This window comes from Pavona decussata, unplaced genomic scaffold (genome assembly GCF_977016875.1).
Source record: "Pavona decussata unplaced genomic scaffold, jaPavDecu1.1 SCAFFOLD_184, whole genome shotgun sequence".
NCBI lineage: Eukaryota > Metazoa > Cnidaria > Anthozoa > Scleractinia > Agariciidae > Pavona > Pavona decussata.
In genome coordinates, this window is record NW_028145593.1 from 1,908,819 (window position 1) to 1,922,621 (window position 13,803).

Below are 13,803 nucleotides of genomic sequence, written 5' to 3' on the forward strand. Positions count from 1 at the left end.
TTGCTGTTTACATCTAGCCCAGCTTGTAAATGAAATTGGTATCTTTCTCCACCCAAGATATTCTACCTTCCTACCCTACAAATGCTCGTAATGGCGTGTAATTTTTCTTTTAGTTAATTTTTTCCTTTCTTTCTTTTTTTCTATTTGCAGGCTTTTATAATCCCCCAGTTGCTCTAAACATATACACATTTTTTTTATTAAGGGATAGTTATTTATCCACTGGATAAGGTTACCGCTCTGTGAGGAACTATGACACCAGGCCCTTCATAAACCTCGTCTATCAAGTAAGACACAGAATCGACGGCCTAGATTGTGCAGTAGACGTAACTATTACCAGGCGACGCCTTTAGCTTATAGACGTAAAAACCAAGGCATTTTCTCACATGTATTTTACGGTTTTTATAGCAGCACTTATAAAACCCGTGGAAGCAAACTTTTCTGTCAACAATGCCATCGGCAAAAGATGGGTGACCGCCATCCAGCCAGCCAGATATGGAACCTCCGCATCTGTGATGCGGAATGCATCTGTCGATCATTCTGGTGTATTGAGTAGAGTGAAATCGATACCATCCGTCGATAAGGCTACCATCAGAAGACCCGGAGCCTCTACCGTAGGTATAAAGACGCTTTGTTTCATTTAAAACACTGTAGTTAATACATTCCGAGGTAGCTAAGGAGGAAAGAATATGAATGAACACAAGTTGTCAAACCGACATCAATAATTCATGTCCAGAAACCAAAGGAAATCACTACCGTGAAGAAGGTCCTGCGGATATGACAATTATCACAACATTTGGTGAACTTTACTTTGGAATTTCTACGAGAATTATTAATAGTTTGAGAAGCTATATCAGATACTCGAAAGAGTGTTTCATTAGATTTCTAAACACCTCGGAGTTTGTTTAACAAACAGGAATATTCAACCCCCTTCTCAGTGTTTGGAAATCGGTTGAAACTTTCTTCATCGTGTTTAATGAAGGGAGATTGTTTCATTATAATTTGCTCGACAATTTTCGTACAAAGTACAAAGTACAGTTAACGTACTTCCAGACTCAATGTACACGGATCCACCATACAAGACTCGGGGATTCCCCAGAAGAAAACTCATTTTTCCAAATGATTCTCGCCATCGTTTTTATTCTTGATTGAAAGCCGATGAAAACTCGGTCGGTCGGACGACGAAAACAAAGAAAAGGGTGCGGTGATTGGAAGAGGAGAGGGAGGGGGTCGTCAGCGGCAATACAAATTTTAATCAGACTACATTACCAGTTTCGCAGAGCACGCCAAAATATCCCGGATGACAGGTGCACTTGTATGTTCCAACTCGGAATGAAATCGGTGAACATATTCCATTATTCAGACAAGGCTCGCTGGAACATGGATTCTGGAAACGGCAAAGTTACAGGTAAATATCAAGTTCTCGTAAGCTGATGTCCTCAAAGGTGTTTGTCTTAGGCCTTTGTTGAGCCATTTTTAAGGCAGGTGCGTGTATACTTATATTGAATAAAAGGCACAACGTTTTTGAGTTTAAAATGAGACACGGTTCGGTTTGAACATAAGCCATCTTCAGTTAAATTACAACTAACTGAATAGCTATATAAAGGTAAGCAAAATTAGAATTGCCAATGATAGGATGAAATAACAAAAGGAAGCATGAATTGTGAAAAAACTAAAAGAAGCGTTTTAAATTATCATGTTTAACCTGTTGACTTAAAGAAGGTTTCAACCAATGAATATACAGAGCTTCTTTGATCTTGAGCTGGAATGTGGTGCTTCTCGCTTTTTACCACGTTCCAGTTTTGTCCAGCTCGTGTCACCGTTCGAGATATCCCGCTCAACTATCCGTTGCTCACAGTCATTAAAGACTGGCTTATTGGATATTGCAGTCGCAAGCTTTTGATTGGTTTAGCGACCATGGTATATATGAGCCATTAAACCATGCCCTACAAATATGAAGTATAGAGTCAGCGAGAAAAGAAAATATCCCTAAATTGGTAAGATCTAACGATATCTATCTGGATACGAAATGATTATTGCCAGCGCGGCACTACATGACTCGTTTATGCTATCTATTATACGTTATGCAACGCGCACTTCGTTGAATTAGTGTTAAATATGCGTGCCAATTATCAAACATGATTGTAGGGAGGATCTAAGTAAAGCATAATTGTCTTTAAACTCGTTCAACCTGCAGTGAAAATATGAATCGAGTGCATGGAAATTTAAACAATCTCTCAGGGCGGCTAAAATTCAATTAAAATTGTGGTGTACCGCTTTACCGCCGCTGGATCTATCGGGATCATCATTAAAAGTTGCAAACAAATGGCGAACGTGGAAACGGGCATTCGAGTATTATGCCAAAGAAAAAGGTTTGGAACACAAGCGAAAGAAAACTTCGCAGCGTCTGCACTACGCTGGAATGGAAGTCCAGGATATCTTTGAAGATCTTGTAGACCCCGATCCTACTGGCAATGAAGATTCTCACGCCGTTTGCATCAGGAAACTGGATAACCATTTTCGTACCGAAGAGAATGTGCCATTCGAACGCCACGTGTTCCGTCAATTGGCGCCGACTGAAGGAGAACCTGTGGATAAGTTCGTTGTGCGTTTTCGCCAACAAGCTAGGCATTGCAACTTCGGTACTTCGCAGGATGATAATTTGAAGGACCAGTTGATTGAAAAGTTGACCGACCGAAAGCTAAAGAAGAAGTTGTTGAAAACGAGAAATATCACTTTAGCAGACGTGTTGGAGAAAGCGAGAGCTTCCGAAGCGGCTGGACAACAAATGAAGTACTTGGCGGGGGGAGGCGACGTCAACGCCATACGGAAAAAAGGAGAGAAGACAGCAGATCACGGTGAGAAAATTTGTTACAGCTGTGGGAAAAGTGGACATTTTTCACGCGATTCGTGCTGTCCGGCAAAAGGGAGAAAATGTGCTAAGTGCTTCAGGTACGGCCATTTTGCGGCGTTATGCAGAGGTAACGTTCGACCTTCACCTGTAAGAGATAGAGAGAGTCGTCCAAAGAAAACCAGCAACAATAATAGAAGGTCTGCCCGCCCGACAAATCATGTTGGAGGCTGCTCAGAGGAAGAGATTCAAGTGGACGAAAACCCAGTGTTTGCATTTTATGTAGCTGAGGAAGGAGAAGAAATTTGTATGGTGTCAGTTGCAAGTGAGCCTACAATGGATGTGAGTATCAGTGGAATTGTGATGGAAGTGTTGATAGATTCAGGGTCAGTGAGCAATTTGATGGGGGAAGACGATTTTCAAAAGTTGAAGGGTTTAGGCTTTAAAGGGGACATTGAACATTGCTCAAAGAAATGGTTTGCCTATGGGGGGAAGAAAGTTGATGTGATTGGCCAATTTGGGACTGAAATTTCCACTGGGGATACCAAAGTCACCACCAAGTTTATCCTTTTCAGGCAGGGGGGGTGCATTCTGGGAAATGTGACAGTAAGGGAATTGGGTGTTCTTCACATTGGACCACCTGTTGCACCTAGAGATACCAGCTGTAATGAGGTCCAAGGTGACATTGTTGACCAGCTTAAGGCAAAGTATCCTAAAGTGTTTGAGGGGATTGGAAAACTGAGAGATTTCCAATTGAAGCTGCATGTTAACCCTAACGTACCTCTTGTGGCACAAAAGTTGAGGCGGGTTCCATTTGCACTTCGTGAAAATGTGACTGCTAAGATAGGAGAACTGTTGAAGGAAGATATCATAGAGAAAGTAGAAGGCCCTACCACTTGGGCGAGCCCGGTTGTTGTAGCACCCAAGCAGTCAGGTGAAATAAGAATTTGTGTGGATATGCGCTGTGCTAACGAGGTTATCATTCGAGAAAGGCTGCCTATTCCTACCATTGATGAAGTGCTTGATGAGATACCAGATGCTTGAAGTGCTTGAGTCTTCTCCAAGCTAGACCTGCGCTGTTGTTTTCACCAAATAGAGCTGCATGAAGACTCAAGGGACATAACCACTTTCATTACACACGAGGTTTTGTTCCGGTACAAAAGGCTAAGCTTTAGTGTGAATGCCGCACCCGAGAAGTTTCAGCATGTTATCCGTCAGATTATCGCAGATGTTGAGGGAGTTGTCAACATTGCCGACGACTTGATTGTCCATGGTAAGACCATCTCAGAGCATGACCAGAACCTGCACAAGCTACTGCAAAGCTGGAAGAGAAGAACCTTACCTTAAGTGGAGAGAAGTGTACTTTCAGAATGAGTAAGGTGGTTTTCATGGGCATGGGCCTACCGAGGAGAAAGTGCGAGCGGTTGTGGGGGCGAGCCGTCCTACCTCACCCTCGGAGGCGAGAAGCTTCCTGGAGTTGGTTGGGTTCAGCGCGAGATTTATCCCAGATTTTGCGACTGTAGCTGAACCTCTTAGAGCACTCACTAGGAAGGGAGAAAAGTTTGAGTGGAATGAGGAAGAGGAGCAAGCTTTTCAAACACTTAAACAGAAACTCGCAGGAGAGTCGATGCTAGCCTACTTTGATAGAGATGCGCACACAAGAGTGATAGCGGATGCCAGCCCTGTCGGTCTTGGTGCTGTTCTGTTACAGGATGTAAAAGGGCAGATCCATGCTATATGTTATGCTAGTAGAAGCCTTAGTGACACTGAACGTCGGTACAGCCAAACCGAAAAAGAAGCTTCGGAACTTGTTTGGGCTTGTGAAAGGTTTAATTTATATTTGTGTGGCCTACCTGAGTTTGACTTAGTGACTGACCATCAAGCGCTGAAAACCATTTATGGCTCAAGATTAAAGCCATCTACACGCATTGAGCGATGAGTATTGCGTTTGCAGCCCTTAAACTACAAAGTAATCTACGTGCCATCCAGGAAACATAGCAGATGCCCTTTCTCGGCTAGCAAAGGTACCAGCATCCCATGGCTATATTCATGATGAAGAATATGTACGCGCAATTACCCTCCAAGCAGTACCTGCAGCCCTCAGAATAGAGGAGATAGAAACAGTTTCATTTGAAGATGAAGAGTTGAAACTCGTGCGTGAGTGCTTGCAGAGTGGGGATTGGGAGAAACCACCGTAAGCCTTGTGATGGTGCGCAATGAGTTGACCAACGTCGGCCAGATTGTGTTGCAGGGAACGAGGATTGTTGTCCCAGGAGAAAAACAGAAGAGAGTGCTTGACCTGGCTCATGAGGGGCATCAGGGGATTGTTAAGATCAAAGAGCGTCTAAGATCAAAGGTGTGGTGGCCGGGAATTGACAAGCAAGCAGAGAAGAAATGTAGAGAATGCTTTTGGTGTCCGCTAGTAACCAAGCATGTTCCACCCCCACCAATTAAGCCCACAAGACTACCTGATGGAGCCTGGCAGGAAGTAGCTTTGGATTTGTTAGGAACGTTGCCTGGAGGGGAGTATTTAATAGTAACGGTTGACTATTTTTCTAGATGGTTGGAGGTAGATGTTATCTGCTCGACGACAATTGCCACAATTACCAAATGCCTACACAGCCATTTTGCTCGGTACGGTGTACCAGTTGGCTTGAGAACTGATAATGGTTCAAATCTTGTGTCTGAAGAGATGGAGAAATACCTAGAGGAAATGGGCATCATTCATCATCACACAACGCCTTTGTGGCCAAGAGCCAACGGTGAGGTGGAACGAGAAAACCGGTCTCTTCTCAAAGCCATGAGAGTTTTCCACGCTGAAGGAAAAAATTGGCGAGCCGAACTCAACAAGTTCTTGCTGGCTTACCGATCGACCAACCACACCACCACAGGAGTAAGGCCATCTGAGCTGTTTTTCAAGAGAAAGTTGACAACCAAGCTACCAGAGCTAACAGAAGTTGCTGAAAAACAGAGTGATGTGGTCTACCACCAAGTTAGAGATCGTGACCCAGAAAGAAAACAGCTAGCCAAAGACTATGCTGACAGAAGAAATCATGCAAAAGACAGAGCTGTCAATTTAGGACATGCTGTACCGCTGGAAAGAAGGAAGGAGAACAAATTGTCACCATCGTATGAAACCGAACCTTACAAAGTTACGGAATGTCGTGGTGATCAGGTTATTCTGAAGTCACCCCATGGAGTCGAATACAGAAGGAATCTACAACACGTAAAACCACTTGTGACTCCAGATATTAAATCCAGTACAGAACAGGAACCAGAACCAACTGAGGAAAGCCTGATACCAGAACCAGTGGACCGTCCACCTGAAGGGAAGGTGCCTCAGGAAGCAGCAGTCACGCCACGTCGTTCGGGGAGAGTTAGTCGGCCTCCCAGACGCCTTGATGACTATGTTCTGGATTGAGCTTTTGATGAACTGTTTAGAAAAACAGAGACCTTGACTTGTTTTGCATTAGTGATTTTGTTGATATTGTTGATATTGAACTGTTTAAGACAGAGCTTGAACTCTTTTGATGAACATTGTTTCTAGTATGCTTAGTTGTTTACAAGTTGAACTAAGTCCTTTGCATTGATCAGTTTTAATGGCATGTTAGAAGTTGTTACTCGAGAAAAGGAGAGATTGTGGTGTACTGGGTGCGAGTAAAGACACGTTTACATCCGGGAATGTAATTAAGCAGGGAGTTGTTGAAATAGAAAGCATAATGGCGGACCTTAGTGTGTCTTGGTGACTTTGTGTCTGACCTAGTGTCACCCTGCGGCCCTTAAACACAACACTTATGAACCAGGCCAAACGTCCTCCTAGATTATCCCCAGTTTAGAAACTCTACAGCTATATATTTGCGTACACAAAGATTGTTATTGGCTGCCGAAAACACCCGCAGGTGGACGAAATAGGCCTTATCATGGTTTTCGACGCCATTTTGACAAGTAGGCAAACACGTCTTGAAATAACAGTTTTTGTATGGAAATCTGATGTCAAATAATTTTCATAAACCATCGCTTCTGAAACATTCATGAATTGGAAACTTTTGGCACTTGGAAAAGGAATTTAAGAAAAAAATTGGAGGGATGTAACTGTGACAGAAAGCGTCCAGTCGTGTTTTGGATTTTCCATATATTTCCCTGTATTTTTTTTCCGCGAACTATTTTTAGTAGCAGTTCCCAGCTGGTTCACTATACAGACAAATGTATGAGATGTCAAAACGCAACTAGATGCTTTTTTAGCACAGCTACATTTCTCAGTTATTTTCTGTAAAATCCTTTGCATAGTGCCTAAAGTTTCCAATTGAAGAATTTTTTTAGTAGCGATGTTTTATGAAAATTATTTGACATCGGATTTCCATACAAACACTGTTATTTCAAGCCTACTCGTCAAAATGGCGTCGAAAACCGTGTTAAGGCCTATTCAGACGCTTGTTATAAGAATCCATTTTAATGCAGCATTGGATCTCTGGCACAAAATGTCTTCAGGAGGTCTGAATGTCGCACCTTAGTCGGACCTCAATGTTAACGCTTCTGTACTTAAGATCATTTTCATTTATCGTATTGCATTGAATTGCATGGAGATATAAAAATCAAACCGAACAATTTGCAACATTTTCAAAGAATTCTTAACTCTTTAATATAACAATGCATTGGAATTTAGATTCTAGCATAAACACATTCTTAAATATCGAACCAACAAACGAATTAATCTATAAACACGAACCTGTTAAGGAAAAAGCATGACCTTGGTAAACATAATAAAGGTACCGGATAAATCAGTATTATTAAGATGGAAAACAACGAGCAGACTACTCTCTTGCAGTGCATGAAATATTCATTGAACTTTCAATAAACATAAAAATTTCTAAGGTAGATGTTTGTTTTAAACTTCTTCTATACATATTAGAGGAAGAAATGACAAAACAACACGGGGGTGACCAAACTTCACCACAATTGGTACATGATGTATGATAAATACAACGAGGTAATTTAATGACAGCTGTGTCCTTTAGGATTTGGGGAAAAGAAGGAAAACCAAAAAGATCGATTTTTTTCATTAATTTTCATGATCAATAGTTTTATAGTACATTACTTTTCAAACATGTGCTATAAAATTGCTTTTCTTATTCGGCTTTTTCGTTTCTTTTCCTATTTAGTAGTATTGATCGTTTTGATCTTTCACGGTGCATTTTCCTCATCTGAAGAAATTCTACTGTTTTCAATTTCTGATTCACAATAATTTTAATTTATTTCGAATTCTAACTCGTAATGAGGATTAACTGTGAACTCTTCTGACATTTTCCTTTAACCTCAACTCTACGAAATGGTCCTATCTTTTGAGTTACTAGATGAAATGCAAGTTCAAAACATAAATAAAACATAAATGAAAGTTCCTGAAAGAGTAGAGTTTGCTTGCATTGCTGTGTATTATATATGCTACAGGCAAGCTGATGGCTCTAGCTTTCTAGATTATATGAAAAAATCCTTGTATGAAACTGTTCAAATAAAGAGTGTGGGATAAGCACTTACTCATACTTTTGTTTATTATGATGGATAAGGTGGTTCTAGTGTTTGAGTCTGTAGGTTGGGGTACCTGCTCAACTGTGACCATTCAAATGAAAGCTACTGACAAGTACTTTCCTTTGGTACTGTTTATGACGCTGTTCAAGGTGGATGAAATCCTAAAGTGTGACCATTCAAATGAAAGCTACTGAGCAGTACTTTCCTGTTGTGCCGTTAAATATGCTGTACAAGGTGGTTCTAACTTTTTGATTCCGTGGATGAAATCCTTAAGTGTAACCATTTAAATGAAAGCCACTGAGCATTACCTTCCTTTGGTACTGTTTATTATGCTGTTCAAGGTGGTTCTAACTTTTGATTCTGTGGATGAAATCCTAACGTGTGACCATTCAGATGAAAGCTACTGAGATGTGGTTATAGCTTTTGAGCGTCTGGATAAAATCCTAAGATTTGACCATTCAAATGAAAGCTACTGACAAATACTTCCTTATGGTGCTGTTTAGTATCCTTTACAAGGTGATTCTAAGTTAAACAGAAATCCTGAAGTGGGGTCATTTAACTGATTGAAGTTTCTTATTTTTGTGGTACTCTGTAGTGCACGCTGAAGACGGTGGTTGCCACTTTTAAATCTGAGACCACTTGAAAAGTGAAATATAGGACATTTTACCCGGCCAGTTTTCCTTGTGAAGTTAAACGATAAATTTTGATCGTACACTGCTACAAAGACATCTATTTTGAATTTGATCCAAAATCTTCTTTCTCCTTAAAATCTTAACGGTAGGCCAGGTGATGAACGTTCATTGACACAACTTGAAAGAGCACCTTTAAATTAGTAAAATGGCAAAGCTTGAGGGTCTTAACTTTCAATTTCTTGAAAATATTCAAGTAATTCCGTTAGGTCTGAAAATTTTACAGACGTCTACATTGCCTGCCTCCATATACAAAAACGTCTGTAAAATTCCCTAAATTTGCGGAATCATCGGTATATTCACTATTCTAAAAGGTACAACTCTCAAACTTATCATGCTTACTAATTTTAAGATTCTCTTTCCAGCGATGTCAAAAGATGTTCGTCACCTGACATACATGAAAATCTCAAGTTACCGTGTCAAAGGTCTATTAAACCTCTCTTCTATTATTCCTAGTAGTTCTGAAGTGCCAAAACTCAGTCGCAAGAATAGAAAATATTTTGTACGTTTGGTGTTAAATAGCAACAACAACAACAACAACAACACTTTGGCATGAAAGAATTGCGGCTTTACCTTCATTTCGAAAACATGAGATTGTCGATCAACCGTCAGTTTCGCGGTGTTGTTGTAGCTGGTTGACGCAAGAAGTTCACATCGGATGTTTCCATCACCATCTGGGGACACAGCCACGTTGATTGAAACACATAAAGTGTTTTGAAGACAAGCGAAGCTGCATTCCATATAGTCGTCGACAAAGGCTACATCAAAGTAGCTGATATTCAAGTAAGAAAAGTGCCGAAGCTTAAAGTCTGCTCTCCGGAATACAGCTGTGAGCCATCGCAAATGATAAAGGAACAGTGTTATTAAGAAGATGATAGAAGTTTTCATTTTCAAATATTTAAAAGTGTTAAACTCTCAAGCTTGCAAAAGGATGTGATTATTAGCGAGTCGGTGACACCATTAAGTCTTTTTTACTCAGTTGGAAGCCGAGCCTGACGGAGAACCACGCTGTCAGTGTGAAATAGAGAGCGAAATTAATGAGTTGTGATTGGTGGAGATTGAAGGAATTCTATAACAATTTCTCTTTGATCCTCGTTCGCGATTTGTCAATCCTCTGCATGATTGTCGGAGAGAAGAATTTTCATTTATCTGGTTTATGAAAGGTTGAGTCGTAGCATGCTATTTCTATGCTAAATTGGCTTCTTGTAGTGGTGAAATTTTAGGCAGATTTCTTGAATAGGATTATACTAAACAAAATATAAATTCATTGTAAACAGACCCCCATGGTATTAAATATTCGTGTATCAGAGCCATGCTGTGGTTAGTTATGGTTTAATAGACGGAGCGTGTTGCAGTTAAGTTTGTAATAGCGTAATTAAACGAGAGACGACAACGGCGCAGGAAGTCTGGCTGACTTTCCCAAATATGATTTTTTTTATTCTTTTTTATCTCAACTTTTTTATCCTCTACCCGTCTCAATTTCCGCAGTTCAACACCAAAGAAACCATTGAAGTATTAAAAACTTTGAAAGATTTTGATTCTAACTTAATTGCTGGATAAAAGTCATAGTATAGTATGTTTAGTTCCAGTCATGTTCAAATGTGTGGTGATACTACATGGGGTTTTGGTCAATTATCAACTCAAAAGTTAAAACCACCATAGCCTACTTGAAACGGAATGATAAAAGTATTGAAGTATTAAAGTTGATATTTAAAGAAAACATGCACACTTTGATATATTTAAATATTAAAAGGTTATTCTTTTGTAAAGGATATGGAAATACTGTGTCCCTGTTTGAATGTATTAAACTGATATAAACAATTGTTGAAGTTACTCTACCACCCGTGGAAACGCTCGCCTGCGGCTTAAGAACATTTTCCCATACTCCAAAGCTCCTACCTGTGTCTTAATTACTTTCAAAAGAAAGAGAATGCTTTCATTCTTAACTTTCACGTATTAATTCGTATTGCAAAAATGCTTAGAAATTTAGCGAAAGAAAATGTTGCTGAGAGATTAAAAACCTAACTATACAAAACTACTCTGATATTAACACGCTTTATTAATATTTGAAAAGGTTTGTTTCCCGTTTCTGTAAACACTCATTAACCGGCCGATGCAAAACGAAAATTCAAGTGGCATCATTTGTGACATTGCTGAATAAATAAGGCATAACTTAGAGTAGTTCAAAAAATATGCGCTGTAAATAATTAAAATGCCTAAATTAAACATAACTTTTTCTCTCAAAAAGAAACATTAAACTTTATGAAGGATTTTAAACTAGAAATGAGTCATTACTTACAGATAATAAAAATCAGCATCAATTAGTATTTGAAACCGAACTCTCTTCGCTTAGTAAACGCAACGTTTGAGATGTAATAATAGCGTTAAAATAGTCGTAAATGTATCTAAAAGAAAATTAGAGTGTGCGTTAAACATGCAGGTTTTCGACAAAAATAATCTTTAATGATTATGCGATATTGCAAAGTGATCAAACTCTCCCATCCATTTTAGTAATATACCGTAAACTGCCGCTTATTATAACCCCCCCCCCCCCCTCGGTTATAGGTCTATCTATCTGTAAACCCCCCCAAAAATATATCCGATTATAAGCCCCCTCCAAGCTTTACTTGTTTTGAGTGATATTAATCACTTTCACAGAACTATGTCCTACTTCAAACAGTAAATTGGAAAAAATCATTGCGGAACAATAAGTCTATTACTTCCCTATTTATTATCTACTCTTTATATAACTACCGTATAACTTTTTTGCAAAATACCATTAAAGAAACGTTTTAGTGTTTTACTGTGGTTCCAGTTTCGTTCGTGTTGTTAGTTTTAATTTTGTTCCAAATATTGAAATGAATTCGATTTATTTTGACGTTTTAAGGCTTAATTAAAAACCAGTAAATGAAAAGCACTGCTATAGCTCGTTTCGAAACGGTTTTTTTTTTATTCCGGTTATAAGCCCCCAAGGATATAAGCCCCCTCCGTTTTTAAGACCATCTAAAACCCCTTACGAAGTTGTATAAGCCCAGGGCTTAAAAGCAGCGGTTTACGGTATAACGTATGGCATCACAAAATGGATCGAGGCTATGGAAACAACGCTCACTGATCCAAACAAAAAAAATGTATTAATTATAATATCACCAAAATGGCACGAATTTTTACTAAATGACCCACATAATAAGCAACCTTAATAATCACATCACCATTGAGGCTTCATAAAGAAGCATTGTCACATTTTTTTTAAGTTTCACGTTAAACAACGATAAAAAATCTTTGCATTGGTGGAAACGTTGAAATACGCAATAACCCTGTTAGTGCACAGAAGCTAGTATTAATTACCTTTGGCGGCGGATGCCAGGATTGAAATTGATTTGCTATTTAAAAAAGGTGGCCACAGTTCTTCGTGTGTATTACAGAGAAATCGCTTAAAACTGATTATGGTGTGTTCCTCCTCGTAAAAATCCCTTAATATTTTCCTGGTTTTCTAAGAATAATCTCAACTTAGATAATGGTTCTTTGTCAAATATTTTAGCAGTTCTGCACAACATGCAGCAAGATCTCCATGACAATGCCCCCTTAATAGCCCTCTTTTTCATTATCTTTTGGACCCTTACAGTGGGTCCAAATCTCAGGATTCTCAGGTTTTTTGACCAGAGGTTGGTCGCCACGAGGGACTCCGTGTTACTAGAATTTTTTCACCTCAGGATTTCTGCCAATCAAAACGTTTATTTTGTTAATACGGTTTCCCCAGAGTCTCTCCTGAGGACCAGCCGCTGATCAAAGGGCTTGAGGACTCTGGGTACGACATTGACTGGGCCCGAGTTCCGGGAAGAACTGGGTCCAAGATTCACGAAGTGCAACGACTACGAGGACTTCTGCTCGTAAAACGAAGCTTATAAAATCCCATTTTTAATTTTCAAGGAATTAGAGAAAACCAGGATAGATGAATTTGGATTAGAATACTGTAGTTTTAAAAATGATTGTCATTAAAATTCAATGCCTCGTTTAAAGATCCCCAATTGTCGGTGTTCTGTTTGCATTTTAGTCAATAAGTGGACATTTTCTTGCTGTCAATTGCCAACTTTTAAGGTCAACAATGGAGCACCTGCTCGCTAGAAATTATACGTACTATATAGAAGAGTTTTGAAGCAAACTCCTTTTTGCCGTCTAGTTACTAATCGTGCGTGCAACCACTGATAGACTGACCAATATAATCTGCCAGGTTTAACCTTTGATGATTGCGCGGATCTGAAAGATTAATGAAAATGACTGAATTAACGCAGATGAACATGATTACTTTGGGACGGCTCTTTTTACGACGGCTTAAAATTACAATAATTTTCAAAAACGCAAGTGTATTTCAAACACTGTAGGTTACAAATTGACATCTTCCTCTTTAAGTATTTTTCCGTACATGTCTGTTTTATGGGTAGCCTCAGTTAGATATCGCTCGGCAAATCCTTCCCTTTTAATATAGTACGGTCGGTTTGATTTATCGAGGCCAACAGTATTTGATCATGACAGAGACAGAGTCAGACAAAGCGTGTTCGTGCCGCAAAATTAATTTACTATTTCTGTTAATAATTTGAGACGTTTAAAATTGCGCTGCCGGAAAAAAGAAGTATTAAATTTCATTGAATAAGCAGAACTAATTGCAGTTTCTTGAATATTTTATTGCCGATCTATTTAGGTGTCCTCTCTACATTCAGCTAAGATAGTGTCTTGGTTTTCCAGCGA

General features: G+C 39.4%; 1 protein-coding gene across 1 annotated transcript; it reads right to left on the reverse strand.

Moving 5' to 3' along the window:
• Window positions 1-305: 305 nt before the first annotated feature.
• On the reverse strand, window positions 306-9,948 carry LOC146462895 (uromodulin-like). Its single transcript, XM_085085197.1, has 3 exons — window positions 9,634-9,948; window positions 1,267-1,384; window positions 306-670 (listed from the first exon to the last, which is right to left on the reverse strand). The coding sequence occupies exons 1-3, from the start codon at window positions 9,946-9,948 to the stop codon at window positions 306-308; spliced, it is 798 nt and encodes a 265-aa protein (XP_084941323.1).
• Window positions 9,949-13,803: the final 3,855 nt, after the last annotated feature.

Coding starts and splice junctions, on each gene's coding strand:
- LOC146462895 (XM_085085197.1), bottom strand. CDS start 9,948: ATGAAAACTTCTATCATCTTCTTAATAACACTGTTCCTTTATCATTTG. Junction 1,385..9,633: donor CTCATGTTTTCGAAATGAAG/GTAAAGCCGCAA, acceptor TGCCGTTTCCAG/AATCCATGTTCCAGCGAGCC. Junction 671..1,266: donor TGGCGTGCTCTGCGAAACTG/GTAATGTAGTCT, acceptor TTTCCTCCTTAG/CTACCTCGGAATGTATTAAC.